At 43.4% G+C, this 20009-nt stretch overlaps 1 protein-coding gene and 2 non-coding genes across 7 annotated transcripts in view; all 3 read left to right on the forward strand.

The window, feature by feature from the left end:
• The first annotated feature begins 3217 nt into the window (after positions 1-3217).
• On the forward strand, positions 3218-3381 carry LOC137420174 (U1 spliceosomal RNA). The gene has a single exon (XR_010983145.1). It is a non-coding gene; the product is annotated as a U1 spliceosomal RNA (small nuclear RNA).
• A 6316-nt stretch (positions 3382-9697) lies between these two features.
• LOC137420176 (U1 spliceosomal RNA) lies at positions 9698-9859 on the forward strand. The gene has a single exon (XR_010983147.2). It is a non-coding gene; the product is annotated as a U1 spliceosomal RNA (small nuclear RNA).
• Positions 9860-18035: 8176 nt separating this feature from the next.
• The window catches only part of RAD54B (RAD54 homolog B), a 95637-nt gene continuing 93663 nt past the window's right edge, over positions 18036-20009 (forward strand). For all 5 annotated transcript variants that reach the window (XM_078780535.1, XM_068122877.2, XM_068122863.2 and 2 more), the window contains exon 1: positions 18036-18686. In XM_078780535.1, coding sequence (XP_078636661.1) covers positions 18047-18686 — 640 coding nt within the window. In that variant the 5' untranslated portion in view covers positions 18036-18046. The remainder of the gene's footprint in view (positions 18687-20009) is intronic.

Genomic DNA, 20009 nt, shown 5'->3' on the forward strand with positions numbered 1-20009 from the left:
ACACTCGACTCTGACTCCGCTACTGGACCGGACGGCATCATCTCATGTCATAACAAAAGGGGCAATACCCCTGGATGCTCGCCTGGTAGAATAAAGCAGTACACCACCGACTAAAGCCATGCGGGAATGCATGCCCTCCCCCCCCCCCCCGCCACCCCCCCCAACCAGACTTCAAATATATTTTAATGTCGTGAACAAACTTTGCTATATCACGGGTGATGAAGGTTGTGGTCAAGTTACGTCGAAATTGTGTGTGTAGTTTTAGAGGAAACAGCAAATCCCTATTTTTGGGGGGGGGGGGGGGCGGGGGGAGGCAACCACCCTGTTAATCGCCTGAGACCCGGATGTATTTTAATACCATGAACAAATGTTGGTGAACAAACCTGAGTTGTAACATACCAAATATCATTTGTGCCAAGTTTGGTCACAATCCCATCAGCGGTTTCAGAGAAGTTGCAAGTGTTTACGGAATGACGAACGGACGATGCGCCATCGCATAAGCTCCCTGGAACCATGTTACGGATCTCCGACGTCGGCTCTCCCCTCATGAAGAGGGGGTTAATTCCCTTGTCTTTTATCTGGCCGACGCGACCCTGGGGGTTATAACGTTCCTTCCGGTCGGTGGTAAATAGGATTGTTGGTCGAGTTGTAGTCCTATTACCTAAGTACTACCACCGACCGTGAAGCAAGGGAATAACTCCCGCTCGAATCACGGATATCAGGTGGAAACGCCGAGTGGATAGCGATCCGCGATCCGAGCCATTAACAATGGCTAACCCGATTATAGCGGTTCCGAATAGTGCCACGTTTACCCAATGTAGAAAAGACTAGGACGATCGGATTGAGGAGAAACCAGAAAGAACAGGGCAATTTATTACAAATGTACAAAGAAGAAGAGGAAACGAAAGAATGTACAAGAAAGAAAGAGGAAGGAAAAGTACACAGGGCAGTCTTTAACAGTCTTATTCTATTCCCTGGACACGGGCCCGATCGCTCTCAGATTCGGTCTCAGACTTCAGACTCACACGGGGATGCAGATGGTAGGGTGGAAGGTCTGGCGATGGTGTCCAGGCTCCAGTCCGGCTCCGGTCCAGCAGACAAAACCCGGCAAGCAGCTCTCCACGTAGTGTAACGCGAGCGGACAATTATCGTGATGGGGAAAGGTAAACTTGGGCTATCGGCGTACGTAATATGTGCACCAGCGCTTTGACACACGCTACCGGTCTTACTCGCCCCAAGCGCCCCCTCCCCAATGTCCTGCACACTGCGGTTCTTGGCAATGTGTGCCGCACGCTCACCCTTAGTACAGCGGGTTGCCACAGCACATCCTTTGTAATACCATTGCTTGGCTTCAGTCTTCGGTAATTAGCGCTGCTCCGTAAGTTCTTATCACAAGCCAACCTTCCAACAAGTCCTTCCAACCATGATAAGTCTTCTGTGCACAGTCCTGTTCAACGAGCGCCGCTGCATAAGTCCTCTTCAACGAGCGCCGCTGCATAAGTCCTCTGTCATCAGCGCCAGCGAGTCCTCTCCGCACAGTCCTATTCAAGTGCTTTGCGTGCGCGCTTTTATAAGCCAAGCCAGCGAACGCTCTCGAAGCCCCAAAACCACGCCTGTCAGGCGATCCCACTCCAGCCCTGGTTGGCTAGTTATGGCTTACTGGCCCCGCCTTGATGGCTGGTTGACGTGGCCGCACCTTCATCCTGGCGCTCCGCCCCCTTTTTGGGCCTTACCTCGTGGGTTTCTGGGCTGGTTTGAGCGGAAGCCCAGCGAGGTTGCGAACGTTGCTGACAAAGGCGCGTAACAAATTGGGAAGGGCCATGTGGCACAGACTGGAGCGCGCTTAATGGCGTCGCTTGGAAGGGAGGCTGCCAAAATGAACGGAAGGGCCTACTCTTATTTGATTGACGCAACGCAGATGCAAATATTGGAAAATGGCCTTACCTAAACACAGACTATGAAATAACTGACGTCCTATGGTGACCTGTGTTGCTTGTGGCCTACCTATGGGGTGCTACCTTTAACCTTATTGATGTTATATGTGTGGGTTCTCAAAACCGCAACAATATTTTCATTGTACATTTTTTAATAGTGTTATTATTGTGTATGTGAGAGTTCTTAATGCAATTACTTGTTTTGTTCTGCAATTGCATTGGTGTGGTTTTACCAGGGTTTATTCGCAAAATAATAAAAGCTTTCTGCCGTGTTCCCACTCCAGACTCTGAGGTGCACCGTAACCGGGGTTTGGGGATAAAACGTAACACAAGTATGAACAAAACTAGCCCGAACATCTCCGAGATATGGTTGCGGACGCACACACACGGACGGGACGGACGAGACCCAATCTATAAACCCCCGTTTTGGATTAAGTCCAACAGGGCTAATAATGGTTCTGAAAGCTGTAGAAAAATAAACATTGAAGCGGAAATTTAGCTCCGCGGATGCATCGTCTTTTACACCACCTTATTTAACACTTTAGATTCGTTATTCCCTCCGCACCGAACCTTGTGTTTTCCTCTAACCTTGGATAACAGTTTAAATAAATAATTATAACAACGGAGGACACAATTCGTTGGATATTTGAGAGATTCAAGTCTCACGAGAGAGATCGTAATGTTTCCGTTGACGCGGAATTGAGACGTCGTGTAAACAGTGAAGGTGAGAGTCTCGTTGGATGGAGAGGTATGGAACGTTTGGACGTTTTCTCGCCCTTTTGTCCCGACGAAGGGTCAACCCCCGAAACGTCAGTTTCTCCTTGTTTCCCACGTCTGTTATAATCCCCAAATCTTTGTGGTTGTTGTTGATTAATTAATTATTATAATCCCTTAATCTTCGTGGAAACCTTTTCAATCTAATCAAACACAGCAATCCATTCGCGAACGAACATTCTTGTGATGAGGTAACAAGTGAGGGATAAAATCGCGATTCGATAACCGGCGTGATGACGTCATGAAGTTTGACTCGGCGTCATCACGCGAGGAACGAATCTCTGGAAGTCAACAAATCGTAAACTCGTTTTAAATTCCCTCAAAACAGCAGCGAAGGGAGAAATTCTCCGAATATCTAAATCAGAATGTCGAACCTAATACTCCCATTAGGATCTGTTTGGTAAAGTTCAGGTAACATTCACTATTTAAATAAATATTTAGATGTAGCGAATCGGCCCCGGTAAAGCAAGACGGTGCTGCAGTAATAAAAGGCCTGTCATTAAAAATTTATACTTACCTGACGGGAGGGACACATTGATCATTCAGGTGGTGCCCTCAGGGCGAGATCTACCCATTGCACTCTGGGTGGGTTGACCTTTGCGATTTCCCCAAATGTGGGAAACTCGACCGTACAATTTGTGGTTGTGGGGGACTGCGTTCGCGCTAACCCCCGATATTCAAACTAAAAACAGATAAACACATTCATGTTATGTTTTTGTCTTCTTTTTTTATTTTGTGGAGAGAGTTCACCACGTGGCTTTGGAATTCAAGAAGCAAGCACTCCATGCGAAACCCTTGATAAGGAACGGCTGGCTTGGTAAGCGCTCGCTAGCTCTTTGGTAACTGAACCTACCCTGGCTTTCCCCCCTTTCAGTTTCATGTTAAACACCATTAGCGACTGTTTCAAAAGGTAATCAAACGTGTTTGTGGTTTATAATATTTTTACTCTTGGTAGAGAGTGCTCCCATGAAAATGGCACGATAACCTATTTAGATACGTTAACTTGGTGTTAGTTCAAGGAAGAAAAACCCCTTGAGCAGACGGGTGTTATTAATATGAATTACTTGCAAACCCGTAGATTTTTTTTAGCTCACCTGGAACATCGTTCCAGGGAGCTTATGCGATGGCGCATCGTCCATCCGTCATTCCGTAAACACTTGCAACTTCTCTGAAACCACTGATGGGATTGTGACCAAACTTGGCACAAATGATATTTGGTATGTTACAACTCAGGTTTGTTCACCAACATTTGTTCATGGCATTAAAATACATCCGGGTCTCAAGCGATTATTGGGGAGGGGGGAGAGTGTTGAGGGGGAGGGGGGGGTTCCCTTAAATATATATTTGTTCTCTCCTCTAAAAGTACAGGGGGTGGTACACCCCCCCCCCCCCTGCTTTTTCCTGTGAAACTACACACACTATTTCGACGTACCTCGACCACAACCTTCATCACCCGTGATATAGCAAAGTTTGTTCACAACATTAAAACATATTTGAAGTCGGGTTGGGGGGTGGGGGGAGGTGTTAAAGTATTATGATTGATGGATCCGTGACTTAGGACTCAAGACTCATGATTGAGAGGAGGAACAACTGAGATATTTATTTGATTCATCAAACACACAAGCTTGTGGAAAGCAAAATGCTTAAAACTGAGGCCCACAAGGACCAGGATTCCAACATGATGCTCTGAAATAATTCGGTCGAGTTTCACTTTATAAAGGGAATATTGGGGTGTGGTTTTAGCTCTCGAGACAAAGGAAAGACAGAGTAGTCTCCAAGGTCATTTAAGGGTCAAACAACATGTTGACTACTTTCTAGAAACCTGATTTTTGGGGGAGTTCAGCAAGTCGTAAAAATGTCAAACATGAAAGTGATATAACGCAGTCCTTTAAGGGGGACTGGGAAAGATAGGTTGGTCTTCACAGAGGGATTATATCATCAGGGTCTGGATTTACAAAGCATATAACTTTTTATAACAAGTTTCCAAAGAACATGAAAGTATTATGAGTATACAGAAATCAATCAAAAACAGAACATTTTCTTGTTTATACTTGGTAATAGGTCAAACGATAATAAAACACAAGGGGGAGGTAGGGGGGGGGGTCTAAACCCCCACATGATTACGTTGGTATGATTCTACGTGCTGCCCTGTCTTCCAGCAACCATTGAAATTGGTTTAAAATACCGTGATACTGTTTAAAATGCCTTTCGTCGGTGTAGTGTACTGCTTTATTCTACCAGGTGAGCATCCAGGGGTATTGCCCCTTTTGTTATGACACATGAGATGATGCCGTCCGGTCCAGTAGCGGAGTCAGAGTCGAGGGTTGGAAGAACCTTCTCCACTTTCTTAGATGCAAAATACACAGTCGGGGAGCATTTGAATACCACAGGGAAGGATGAGTACCAAGAGAGAGAGGGCTTGGGGACACAAGATTTGGAAGCAAACACATAATTGAGGTATTCAGCCTTCTCACGAGCGGAGTCGGCTGTGGAGCCATTTAAAGAGAGGGAAGGGATGGAAGTGGACCATACACCATAGACAGACTTAACAAGGCACAGCCAGGTTTTAGAGGAGGTAGACGAGTTTGAGAGTAGCATGTTCAGTTAACGATGGTGACGAGTGCGCGAGGCGAGACTATGCGATCTACCGAGTGCCGTTCTAGTTTCAGTAGGTGTCCAGACAGTTAGCTAAAAAAGATGAAGACCGTTAAAAAAGAGACTTCTCAACAGTGATAGAATAAGTAAGCCAAACAGTTCAATCTTCTCAAGAGCCAAACAGTTCAATCTTGGTTTCATCAGACCACAGAATCTTCTTTCTCACAGTCTGAGAATCCTTTTGGTGCTTTTTTGCTAACTCTGAGCGGGCTTTCATGTGTCTTTCACTGAGGAGAGGCTTCCGTCTGGCCACTCTGCCATAAAGCTCAGATCGGTGGAGTGTTGCAGTGATGGTTGTCCTCCTGGAAGTTTCTCCCATCTCCACACAGGATCTCTGGAGCTCAGCCAGAGTGACCATCGGGTTCTTGGTCACCTCTCTTACCAAGGCCCTTCTACCCCGATTGCTCAGTTTGGCCGGACGGCCAGCTCCAGGAAGAGTCCTTTATGGAGGTCACTGTGCTCTTGGGAACCTTCAATGCAGCAGAAATTTTTTTGTAGGCTTCCCCAGATCTGTGTCTCGACACAATCCTGTCTCTGAGCTCTACAGGCAGTTCCTTCGACCTCATGGTTTGGTTTTTGCTCTGATATGCATTGTCAGCTGTGAGACCTTATATAGACAGGTGTGTGCCTTTCCAAATCATGTCCAATCAATTGAATTTACCACAGGTGGACTCCAATCAAGGTGTAGAAACATCTCAAAGATGATCAAGAGAAATGGGAGGCACCTGAGCTAAATTTCAAGTGTCATAGCAAAGGGTCTGAATACTTATGTCAATGTGATATTTCAGTGTTTTCTTTTTAATAAATTTGCAAAACTTTCTAAAATCCTGTTTTCTCTTTGTCATTATGGGGTATTGAGTGTAGATTGATGAGGGAAAAAATGAATTTAAACGATTTCAGCATAAGGCTGCAACATAACAAAATGTGAAAAACGTGAAGGGGTCTGAATACTTTCTGAATGCACTGCATTTCCTGTTGATTTATTGATTTATCAATTAATCAATTAATTATTTTATTAATTACTTAATCTTCAAAAGTTACAGATTGGGATGAAACAGTGGTTAGGTTGTATATGTATGTCAATTGATTGAGAAATGAATTATTTTACGATTATTATTTGTTTATTTTAATTACGCAATTAATCAATCAATTCTTGATTTTCTCGATTTCCGTCATACCTGTCAGGCGACCGACCGCCTGACGTCCTTTATTGTTTTTTTTTTTGTGTGTGAGCACGATAACTTGCGAACGCTTTCAGCTATCTTTGTCAACCTTTACACAGAGGATTCCGAAGGACAAAACTGAGGCTATCAATGTTTTTTGGTCAAAGGTCAAAGGTCAAGGTTCTCTCGTTTGTTTGTCCAGGTGACATCCCAGCCATCCTTTGAGTTCGGCAGCTGAAATTTGCACACAATAGTGAACAGGTGCTTTGGCCAAAACAGCATTTTTTATTTTTTAATTAATCAATTAATTGATGAATTACTTAATTATTACCAATGTACAGGGATCGAACCCCGGTTGATCGCTGAATTAACGCCAGGGGGGTTGACTCAGCCTGTCATCCTTCCGAGGTCGGCTAATTGAGTACCAGTTCACTGGTAATTCCCTGCTCGTCATAAAAAAATTTTTTTTAAAGGCGACAAAAAGGGTTGGCGGCAGGAAGGGCATCCGGCCGTAAAACATTGCTTCAAAAAGGGGACCCAAAAAAAAAACAACAACCACGGTCCCCGAAAAAGGCTAACCCCTGCTTTAAGTGGGGAAAAATGGCCTCTAAAGGTGGTTGTACAGGGTCCGGCTGGGAGGTGTGACGATTTTCAGAAAACTCGTACACAGTTATTTTTAGTCGAATTTCAATTATTTTTTTTTAAAGACTACATATATAATGCCATGTAATACACTGTAACAAAGACATTTAAAAAATGTAATTCATGTTTGAATTGGGTATAACAATGCAAGTGGGGGGTCTAGCGCATGCGTGATGGCTGTTGGTTACTCGTTGTAAGGCGCCATTTCAGTAGCCATGGAGCTGTGGACGATTGAACATCGCGTCTTTGTTGTTGAGACGTTTATTCAAACGGGTAGTTCGGTGGTGCTTACACAGCGCAGATTTCGTACTCACTTCAATGTTGGTCGACGTGGCGCCGTTCCGTCTCGAAACACAATATTGAAGTGGGTAAAAAACTTCAGGACAACTGGATCTGTGAGGCCGGGAGCAGCTCGGGGAGGTGATCGAACCGTTAGGACCCCGGAAAACATCGAAAGGGTTCGACAAGCTGTGGAGGCCAGCCCTCGTCGGTCAGCTGTACGGCACGCTCGCGCTCTACGGATGTCAGACAGATCAGTTCGTCGAATTTTGCACTTGGACCTTCATTATCACGCGTACAAAATCATGGTGGTTCAAGAACTGCAGCAGAATGATTTCTTACGGCGGTTTACGTTCGCAGAAAGAATGCTGGAACTGCTGAGGGATGCTGCTGTGCTGAGAAATGCTGGAACTTTTCTGCGCGTCTGCAAGAATGCTTGGACAAGAACGGCCGCCATTTAGATTATGTCATTTTTCAAACATGAATTACATTTTTTAAATGTCTTTGTTACAGTGTATGACATGGCATTATATATGTAGTCTTTAAAAAAAATAAAAATTGAAATTCGACGAAAAATAACTGTGTACAAGTTTTCTGAAAATCGTCACACCTCCCTGACGGACCCTGTATTAAGTACTTATTTATTTCCTGACTCATCTGGGCAATATCTCAGGCACATTTTGAGCTAAGAAGCTGATATTTGGACATGACATTAACCAAGTCATTTGGCTTTAAAGAATATTTTTGGTTTATTGATTCATCAATTAATCGATTAATTAGTTAATTTTCAAAAATTTACAGATTCGGATGAAACAGTGATGGTGAGCTATACTATTAGTCAGTACGGATGGACGGACAGAAACCCGAAAACAAAATGCCTCCGGCCACCTCCGGGGGCGTAGGCATAAAAACCAGTGCATCCCGAGAATGTACCTGCCGAGACGAGAGGAAGGCAACTGCCTGATGGAACTCAACAAGGTGTACAGAGCGATGAGTGTCGGACGAGCTGAGTATGTGGAATGCTCAACAGACGATTGGCTGAAGAGCGTCGAAATTGCACCAGTGATAATTGGAGCAACAGAAATAAAAAAAGAAGAACCTCATTGGTATTTTGAAATCCATCCTCAGGAATATTTGCACAAACGATCTACAACTGGACGCAGTCCGGTGTTAAGTGACAATCATGAAAAGAGCAATTTGGAACAAAACTCTGAAAAAGTTGAACAGCTTGGTCCATGTACTGTGACAGGACTTTGAGAACAAGAAAACTTCCCAAACTGGTTCTCATGAATCATGATCCCTGACTGAAACGGAGGTGGATACTTTGATACCTGGGAGAACTCCGTTCCACCTTCTGAAACCCGCATATGGAAATAACAAAAAAACAAAAAACCAGACACACACACACACACACACACACACACACACACACACACCCCTGCGCTTGGCATGGCTATCAAAAATTATCTGATCCAGATCTTCACCAAAATTGAATGGATCGGGCCTTGTCACACACCCAACCTGTCCACCAAGTTTATCACACACCCAACCTGTCCACCAAGTTTATCACACACCCAACCTGTCCACCAAGTTTATCACACACCCAACCTGTCCACCAAGTTTATCACACACCCAACCTGTCCACCAAGTTTATCACACACCCAACCTGTCCACCAAGTTTATCACACACCCAACCTGTCCACCAAGTTTATCACACACCCAACCTGTCCACCAAGTTTATCACACACCCAACCTGTCCACCAAGTTTATCACACACCCAACATGTCCACGACGTTTGTCACACACCCAACCTGTCCACCAAGTTGATGACTACCCGAAACTGTCCACCAAGTTTATCACACACCCAACCTATCCACCAAGTTTGTCACACACCCAACCTGTCCACGACGTTTGTCATTATTGTGACTGGATAAAAAGTGGGGGATAAAACCACGATTCAATAACCGGCGTGATGACGTCCCGGTTAGACTGGCGTCATCACGCGAGGAAGGAATCTCTGGAAGGCCTCGAATCGTGAACTCGTTTTAAATTCCCTCAAAACAGCAGCGAAGGGAGAAATTCTCCAAATATCTAAATCAGAATGTCGAACCTAATACTCCCATTAGGATCTGTTTGGTAAAGTTCGTGTAACATTCACTATTTAAATAAATATTTAGATGTAGCGAATCGGCCCCGGTAAAGCAAGACGGTGCTGCAGTAATAAATGGGAACCCCTGTCATTAAAAATTCATACTTACCTGACGGGAGGGATACCTTGATCATTCAGGTGGTGCCCTCAGGGCGAGATCTACCCATTGCACTCCGGGTGGGTTGACCTTTGCGATTTCCCCAAATGTGGGAAACTCGACCGTACAATTTGTGGTAGTGGGGACTGCGTTCGCGCTGTCCCCCGATATTCAAACTAAAAACAGATAAACACATTCATGTTAAACGTTCATTAACTCCGCGACCACAGGTGGATGGAAGTTTTGTTTTCATCCGTCTGTTTGTTTAACTGTGAACAGGATATCTCGAAAAGTTGTGGACGGATTTGGATGAAATTTCGTGATGGGTTGGTGTGTGATAAACTTGGTGGACAGGTTGGGTGTGTGACAAACTTGGTGGACAGTTTCGGGGAGTCATCAACTTGGTGGACAGGTTGGGTGTGTGACAAACGTGGTGGACAGTTTCGGGGAGTCATCAACTTGGTGGACAGGTTGGGTGTGTGACAAACTTGGTGGATAGTTTAGGGGTGTCATTGACTTGGTGGACAGGTTGGGTGTGTGACAAACTTGGTGGATAGTTTAGGTGTGTCATCGACTTGGTGGACAGGTTGGGTGTGTGACAAACTTGGTGGATAGTTTAGGTGTGTCATCGACTTGGTGGACAGGTTGGGTGTGTGACAAACGTGGTGGACAGTTTAGGTGTGTCATCAACTTGGTGGACAGGTTGGGTGTGTGACAAACTTATGCCAAACTTGGTGGACAGTTTAGGGGTGTCATGAACTTGGTCGACAGCTTCAGTGTGTGACAAACTTGGTGGACAGTTTAGGTGTGTCATCGACTTGGTGGACAGGTTGGGTGTGTGGCAAACGTGGTGGACAGTTTAGGGAAGTCATCAACTTGGTGGACAGGTTGGGTGTGTGACAAACTTGGTGGACAGTTTAGGGAACTCATCAACTTGGTGGACAGGTTGGGTGTGTAACAAACTTGGTGGATAGTTTAGGTGTGTCATGAACTTGGTGGACAGGTTGGGTGTGTGACAAACTTGGTGGACAGTTTAGGTGTGTCATCGACTTGGTGGACAGGTTGGGTGTGTGACAAACTTGGTGGACAGTTTAGGGAAGTCATCAACTTGGTGGACAGGTTGGGTGTGTAACAAACTTGGTGGATAGTTTAGGTGTGTCATGAACTTGGTGGACAGGTTGGGTGTGTGACAAACTTGGTGGATAGTTTAGGTGTGTCATGAACTTGGTGGACAGGTTGGGTGTGTAACAAACTTGGTGGATAGTTTAGGTGTGTCATCAACTTGGTGGACAGGTTGGGTGTGTAACAAACTTGGTGGATAGTTTAGGGAAGTCATCAACTTGGTGGACAGGTTGGGTGTGTAACAAACTTGGTGGATAGTTTAGGTGTGTCATGAACTTGGTGGACAGGTTGGGTGTGTGATAAGGACGAATTGATTTGATTTTGGCAAAAATAAATAAATAAAGGGCCAAAGCCTGGTTTTGGCGGAACGGTTGATGTTTCTGGCTTGGGACCGAAGTGTGTTCAGTTCGAATCCCGGTCGTGCCTTTGAATTAACATCAGGTGGGGCTGACTCAACCTGTCGTCTTTTCGAGGTCGGCAAAATGAGTGCCAGCTTCCAGGTAATGGGGGCAATGCATCAGCGGCACAGCAGCGCCCTCAAAAAATGATGCTCCCTGCAGTCCTGTGCTGCATGTGAAAGGTGAAAGTAATTCTTCAGCATTGAGTGGTATGGCTAAAACCGATATATAACATGATGTCCCAAAAAAGTTATGGACGGATTATTACAAAACTCGGTGGATGAGTTGGTTCGGTGACAAGAACAAGCTGATTCGCCCGTCCGCTGTGCAGCAGGAGACGAGGCATTGTAATCAATGTGTGTGTGTGTGTGTGTGTGTGTGTGTGTGTGTGTGTGTGTGTGTGTGTGTGTGTGTGTGTGTGTGGTGTCTCTATCCACTCCGAGTGGTAACTTCTTTTTTTAAACATTTGAACTATTGTCATCAAATTTCCCCATAGCTTTATTACGATAATGCATGTGGCGGTTTCGGAGATACAGAGGTGTAAAGGTTTTCTGAGATGGTGTCCATACCACGTGACCTATGACCATGAGCTATGACGTCATAATTATGAACCAGAGCAATGCGACTGTGTTGACAATATTCCTCCGCATAGTCCCACATGACAATGGGTAGATGCCCTCGTTCGCTGTCCTAAACAGAAACAAGTTTGAATTAAATCCCTTCAGCTGTTTTCAAGTATCACATTTTCACCAGCCATGACAGGTTTCACATCGATTGATGAAGCGGTTTCAGAAAAGTGATTTTAAAAAATATTGCCTTTCAAGCTAATATGGCTGCCAACCACGTGAGATATGACCTTAAAAATGTACACCCTGCATATGTATGGGTTGGGGATCACGTTTGTGAGGTTTCGTGTTGATCAGATAAGGTTCGTTTTTCTATCCAAGATGGCTGCCAAACCATGTGACCGACGATGTCATCATTTAAAAACTATATGCAACAATTATGTCAGACGATATTTGTGAAATTTCGCCTCGATAGGGCAAGCTGTTTCTGAGAAATAATTGTTTAACATTTTCCTTCAATCCAATATGGCTGCCACACCATGTGACCAATGATGTTTTCATGATGATCTTTTAATCGCCATACCAAGTCAATGACACATGTAAAGTTTCGAGTCAATCGATTTGGTGGTTTGGGAGAAGATGTTTTTCAAAGGTTTTAGGTTAAATCCAATATGGCTGCCAAACCATGTGACCTATAATGTCATAAATTTAATATTTCAATACAAATGGGTCATAGATCATGTGCATGCAATTTCAGATTTTTAGGATAAGGAATTCGATTAAATCATTTTTGGCTGGTATACCACTTCACCTATGATGTCATCATTATCATGCTTTTGCTCCCCATTGGAAGTACTTGTGAATGTGCCAAGTTTCAAATTTTTCCATTTAGCAGTTTCCGAGAAATAATTTTTTAATTACTTGCGTTTAATCCAAGATGGCTGCCATACCACGTGACCTATGACGTCATAATTATCATAAAATGCATTCTGCATAGGTGTCACTCCGACCCTGAAAGTTTTGTCCCCTATTAGACATGTAGACACGGGTAACTCCCGGGAGTGTTTGTGATCCCCCCCCCCCCCCCCCAAAAAGGTTTACATTTTTTTGGAGGGGTATATTGAACCCTCGTGTCAAAACTGCCAATGCCAACATGTGACGTTGGTTATCCCTGCACGGAGAGCTGGATCTCCCAGGAATTCTTTTTTTTTCAGCCCCTCTACTCCTATAGATTATCCATCGCAGCAAAGATTGGTATTTCCGCCAGCGAATCGACGGGTCTTATATTCCAGTGAATTTAAAAAAATGCACACACGTACGTTCGCCACCGAATGCTTTTGCTTTTCGCTTCGCGAGCGCAGGGTAACAATGCTTTTCGCTTCGCGAGCGCAGGGTAACAATGCTTTTAATGCAGGGTAATAATGCTTTTAATGCAGGGTAGCAATGCTTTTCGCTTCGCGAGCGCAGGGTAACAATGCTTTTAATGCAGGGTAGCAATGCTTTTCGCTTCGCGAGCGCAGGGTAACAATGCTTTTAATGCAGGGTAACAATGCTTTTAATGCAGGGTAATAATGCTTTTAATGCAGGGTAGCAATGCTTTTCGCTTCGCGAGCGCAGGGTAACAATGCTTTTAATGCAGGGTAATAATGCTTTTAATGCAGGGTAGCAATGCTTTTCGCTTCGCGAGCGCAGGGTAACAATGCTTTTAATGCAGGGTAATAATGCTTTTAATGCAGGGTAACAATGCTTTTCGCTTCGCGAGCGCAGGGTAACAATGCTTTTAATGCAGGGTAATAATGCTTTTAATGCAGGGTAGCAATGCTTTTCGCTTCGCGAGCGCAGGGTAACAATGCTTTTAATGCAGGGTAACAATGCTTTTCGCTTCGCGAGCGCAGGGTAACAACGCTTTTAATGCAGGGTAGCAATGCTTTTCGCTTCGCGAGCGCAGGGTAACAACGCTTTTAATGCAGGGTAGCAATGCTTTTCGCTTCGCGAGCGCAGGGTAACAATGCTTTTAATGCAGGGTAGCAATGCTTTTCGCTTCGCGAGCGCAGGGTAACAATGCTTTTAATGCAGGGTAGCAATGCTTTTCGCTTCGCGAGCACAGGGTAACAATGCTTTTAATGCAGGGTAGCAATGCTTTTCGCTTCGCGAGCGCAGGGTAACAATGCTTTTAATGCAGGGTAGCAATGCTTTTCGCTTCGCGAGCGCAGGGTAACAATGCTTTTAATGCAGGGTAGCAATGCTTTTCGCTTCGCGAGCGCAGGGTAACAATGCTTTAATGTAGGGTAGCAATGCTTTTCGCTTCGCGAGCGCAGGGTAACAATGCTTTTAATGCAGGGTAGCAATGCTTTTCGCTTTGCGAGCGCAGGGTAACAAGGCTTTTAATGCAGGGTAGCAATGCTTTTCGCTTCGCGAGCGCAGGGTAACAATGCTTTTAATGCAGGGTAGCAATGCTTTTCGCTTCGCGAGCGCAGGGTAACAAGGCTTTTAATGCAGGGTAGCAATGCTTTTCGCTTCGCGAGCGCAGGGTAACAATGCTTTTAATGCAGGGTAGCAATGCTTTTCGCTTCGCGAGCGCAGGGTAACAATGCTTTTAATGCAGGGTAGCAATGCTTTTCGCTTCGCGAGCGCAGTGTAACAATGCTTTTAATGCAGGGTAGCAATGCTTTTCGCTTCGCGAGCGCAGGGTAACAATGCTTTTAATGCAGGGTAGCAATGCTTTTCGCTTCGCGAGCGCAGGGTAACAATGCTTTTAATGCAGGGTAGCAATGATTTTAATGCAGGGTAGCAATGATTTTAATGCCGGGTAATAATGCTTTTAATGCAGGGTAGCAATGATTTTAATGCAGGGTAGGAATGATTTTAATGCAGGGTAATAATGCTTTTAATGCAGGGTAGCAATGCTTTTAATGCAGGGTAGCAATGATTTTAATGCAGGGTAGCAATGATTTTAATGCAGGGTAGCAATGATTTTAATGCAGGGTAATAATGCTTTTAATGCAGGGTAATAATGCTTTTAATGCAGGGTAGCAATGATTTTAATGCAGGGTAGCAATGATTTTAATGCAGGGTAGCAATGATTTTAATGCAGGGTAGCAATGATTTTAATGCAGGGTAATAATGCTTTTAATGCAGGGTAGCAATGCTTTTAATGCAGGGTAACAATGCTTTTAATGCAGGGTAGCAATGATTTTAATGCAGGGTAGCAATGATTTTAATGCAGGGTAACAATGATTTTAATGCAGGGTAACAATGCTTTTAATGCAGGGTAGCAATGATTTTAATGCAGGGTAACAATGCTTTTAATGCAGGGTAGCAATGCTTTTAATGCAGGGTAGCAATGATTTTAATGCAGGGTAATAAAGCTTTTAATGCAGGGTAGCAATGATTTTAATGCAGGGTAGCAATGATTTTAATGCAGGGTAGCAATGATTTTAATGCAGGGTAACAATGCTTTTAATGCAGGGTAGCAATGCTTTTAATGCAGGGTAGCAATGATTTTAATGCAGGGTAATAAAGCTTTTAATGCAGGGTAGCAATGATTTTAATGCAGGGTAGCAATGATTTTAATGCAGGGTAATAATGCTTTTAATGCAGGGTAATAATGCTTTTAATGCAGGGTAGCAATGATTTTAATGCAGGGTAATAAAGCTTTTAATGCAGGGTAGCAATGCTTTTAATGCAGGGTAGCAATGATTTTAATGCAGGGTAATAAAGCTTTTAATGCAGGGTAGCAATGATTTTAATGCAGGGTAGCAATGATTTTAATGCAGGGTAATAAAGCTTTTAATGCAGGGTAGCAATGCTTTTAATGCAGGGTAGCAATGATTTTAATGCAGGGTAATAAAGCTTTTAATGCAGGGTAGCAATGATTTTAATGCAGGGTAGCAATGATTTTAATGCAGGGTAATAATGCTTTTAATGCAGGGTAATAATGCTTTTAATGCAGGGTAGCAATGATTTTAATGCAGGGTAGCAATGATTTTAATGCAGGGTAACAATGCTTTTAATGCAGGGTAATAATGCTTTTAATGCAGGGTAGCAATGATTTTAATGCAGGGTAACAAGGCTTTTAATGCAGGGTAGCAATGCTTTTCGCTTCGCGAGCGCAGGGTAACAATGCTTTTAATGCAGGGTAGCAATGCTTTTCGCTTCGCGAGCGCAGGGTAACAATGCTTTTAATGCAGGGTAGCAATGCTTTTCGCTTCGTGAGCGCAGTGTAACAATGCTTTTAATGCAGGGTAGCAATGCTTTTCGCTTCGCGAGCGCAGGGTAACAATGCTTTAATGCAGGGTAGCAATGCTTTTCGCTTCGCGAGCGCAGGGTAACAATGCTTTTAATGCAGGGTAGCAATGATTTTAATGCAGGGTAGCAATGATTTTAATGCAGGGTAATAATGCTTTTAATGCAGGGTAGCAATGATTTTAATGCAGGGTAGGAATGATTTTAATGCAGGGTAATAATGCTTTTAATGCAGGGTAGCAATGCTTTTAATGCAGGGTAGCAATGATTTTAATGCAGGGTAGCAATGATTTTAATGCAGGGTAGCAATGATTTTAATGCAGGGTAATACTGCTTTTAATGCAGGGTAATAATGCTTTTAATGCAGGGTAGCAATGATTTTAATGCAGGGTAGCAATGATTTTAATGCAGGGTAGCAATGATTTTAATGCAGGGTAGCAATGATTTTAATGCAGGGTAATAATGCTTTTAATGCAGGGTAGCAATGCTTTTAATGCAGGGTAGCAATGATTTTAATGCAGGGTAATAAAGCTTTTAATGCAGGGTAGCAATGATTTTAATGCAGGGTAGCAATGATTTTAATGCAGGGTAATAATGCTTTTAATGCAGGGTAATAATGCTTTTAATGCAGGGTAGCAATGATTTTAATGCAGGGTAGCAATGATTTTAATGCAGGGTAACAATGCTTTTAATGCAGGGTAATAATGCTTTTAATGCATGGTAGCAATGATTTTAATGCAGGGTAGCAATGATTTTAATGCAGGGTAACAATGCTTTTAATGCAGGGTAGCAATGATTTTAATGCAGGGTAACAATGCTTTTAATGCAGGGTAACAATGATTTTAATGCAGGGTAACAATGCTTTTAATGCAGGGTAATAATGCTTTTAATGCAGGGTAGCAATGATTTTAATGCAGGGTAGCAATGATTTTAATGCAGGGTAGCAATGATTTTAATGCAGGGTAACAATGCTTTTAATGCAGGGTAGCAATGATTTTAATGCAGGGTAGCAATGATTTTAATGCAGGGTAGCAATGATTTTAATGCAGGGTAACAATGCTTTTAATGCAGGGTAACAATGATTTTAATGCAGGGTAACAATGCTTTTAATGCAGGGTAATAATGCTTTTAATGCAGGGTCGCAATGATTTTAATGCAGGGTAGCAATGATTTTAATGCAGGGTAACAATGCTTTTAATGCAGGGTAATAATGCTTTTAATGCAGGGTAACAATGCTTTTAATGCAGGGTAATAATGCTTTTAATGCAGGGTAGCAATGATTTTAATGCAGGGTAGCAATGATTTTAATGCAGGGTAACAATGCTTTTAATGCAGGGTAACAATGCTTTTAATGCAGGGTAGCAATGATTTTAATGCAGGGTAGCAATGATTTTAATGCAGGGTAACAATGCTTTTAATGCAGGGTAGCAATGATTTGAATGCAGGGTAGCAATGATTTTAATGCACGGTAATAATGCTTTTAATGCAGGGTAGCAATGATTTTAATGCAGGGTAGCAATGATTTTAATGCAGGGTAACAATGCTTTTAATGCACGGTAATAATGCTTTTAATGCAGGGTAGCAATGATTTTAATGCAGGGTAGCAATGATTTTAATGCAGGGTAACAATGCTTTTAATGCAGGGTAACAATGATTTTAATGCAGGGTAACAATGCTTTTAATGCAGGGTAACAATGCTTTTAATGCAGGGTAACAATGATTTTAATGCAAAGTAACAATGCTTTTAGCGTTGGGACGTTCACGTTTTCTTGCCCAATCAGACGTTCTTGCATGCCAGTCCTTGTACGATGTATACTGATTTAGACGGTGTAGTTAACATCAGTGCCTGCAGGATTTCTAAATAAAATGAAGCCAAACCTTTCAAAGTCGGTACTTGTTATTCATATATACTTTGATATATATATATATGTTTGCATTTATATATATATATGTTTATATATATCCATATATATAAACGCTGTTATATATGAAAGAGCGGAAAACGGCGGAATTGAAAGTAGGATGGTGACTGGTTATCGTGAACAAATCGCTGGCTTGGCGGGAAAATTAACCGCAACCTCGATTCCTCGAATCACCGAAGCTTCGTATTGTTTACCTCAGTCGTGTCGTTATTATACCACAAATGTCGAGTTAACTTCACGCTCTTTTCTCACGATGCGACGCTCGGCGGCGCCCAGTCAGCTGGCAGGTGTCTCGAAGAAGGCACGTTTCGTTCCACCACAGAGGACAGACGTGGATTCGGTCGAGTGCGTGAGTAAGGAGAATATACAAGCAGGCAGCATCATCAAAAGCAACGACACAGGAGAAAGAAAATCAGAAATAATCAATAGTGACGGCAAGAGAACCAACGGAGAAGAAGAAGAGCGTGAGAATGTTTGCAAATGGAAGAGCGGTTTAAATGTACGCTTTAGGAATCCTTGCAATGGAGGAGTTCAGGCTGGTTTTAAAGGGGCTTCGGGTCCGGTGACAGAGGCGAATAATGGTGAACAAGTGCAGGATTGTCCCGTCGAGAGATATTACAGCGCGATGTGGACGAAGGCTTCCCGCAAGAAGCACAAGACGTGGGAGGGCGACGCCGTGTTAGTTGTTCGTGGTCGCAACCTTCTGCTCAAGAACACCGAGGGAAAGGACATCGGGAAAGGTGTGCTCGCGTGACCGACCCACAATGTTTTGGGTTTTTTTGTTGTGATGCATTTGACGAGTTTCGTGGTGAACGAGGTGTGTGCCTCCTCTACCAAATATGGTCATTATATGGGCGTGTTCTCCCAAATATGGTCATTATATGGGCGTGTTCTCCCAAGTATGGTCATTATATGGGCTGTTCTACCAAATATGGTCATTATATGGGCGTGTTCTACCAAATATGGTCATTATATGGGCTGTTCTACCAAATATGATCATTATATGGGCGTGTTCTCCCAAATATGGTCATTATATGGGCGTGTTCTCCCAAGTATGGTCATTATATGGGCTGTTCTACCAAATATGGTCATTATATGGGCGTGTTCTACCAATATGGTCATTATATGGGCTGTTCTACCAAATATGATCATTATATGGGCTGTTCTACCAAATATGGACATTATATGGGCTGTTCTACCAAATATGGTCATTATATGGGCTGTTATACCAAATATGGTCATTATATGGTTGTGTTATACCAAATATGGTCATTATATGGGCGTGTTCTCCCAAATATGGTCATTATATGGGCGTGTTCTCCCAAATATGGTCATTATATGGGCGTGTTTTGGCCACTAATTGTATACAAATGAGTTTAAACTGACATCAACACAAATAACGAATCATAACCGTTCTTACAATGTATAATACCCGGGGTAACTTATGAAAGCTTGATTCTAATTGGTGGAGTAAATCCGATGACAAAAAAACCCATTTCTGGGCTCTTAACCAGTAAATCCAGCACTTTATGGGTTAATCCAAAGACCGCAAGTGGGACTTCACAAACGTATTGCACACAGTAGTTACCTCCTGCACGAAGCTGGGTCGAGCCACTGGTTCACTCTGTATATTATATACACTGCAGACGTCGGTCGATAATCGAGGAACTACTTTATTTCAATTGAGCCTGGTGTTGGCTTAGCAGTTAGGGTGCTGGCTTGGGATACCTAGGATCCTGGGTTCGAATCCCGGTCGATCGCTGAATTAGCGCCAGGGGGATTGACTCAGCCTGTTCATCCTTCTGAGGTCGGCAAATTGAGCACCAGCTCACTGGTAATTCCCTGTGTCGCAAGAGGCGACCAACAGGGTTGGCGGCAGGAAGGACATCCGGCCATAAAACATTGTTTCAAAAAGGGGACCACAGTGCCTGAAAAAGGCCAACTCCTGCTTTGTGGGGAAAAATGACCTCAATGCTATATTTAGAACACTAGAGTGTATACCATGAGCCTGCATGTTTTTTTGTTTTTTTTGGATACAAGATCGAGGCTCGTGAAAGAGCTAA

This window comes from Myxine glutinosa, chromosome 1, assembly GCF_964187855.1.
Source record: "Myxine glutinosa chromosome 1, kmMyxGlut1.1, whole genome shotgun sequence".
NCBI lineage: Eukaryota > Metazoa > Chordata > Myxini > Myxiniformes > Myxinidae > Myxine > Myxine glutinosa.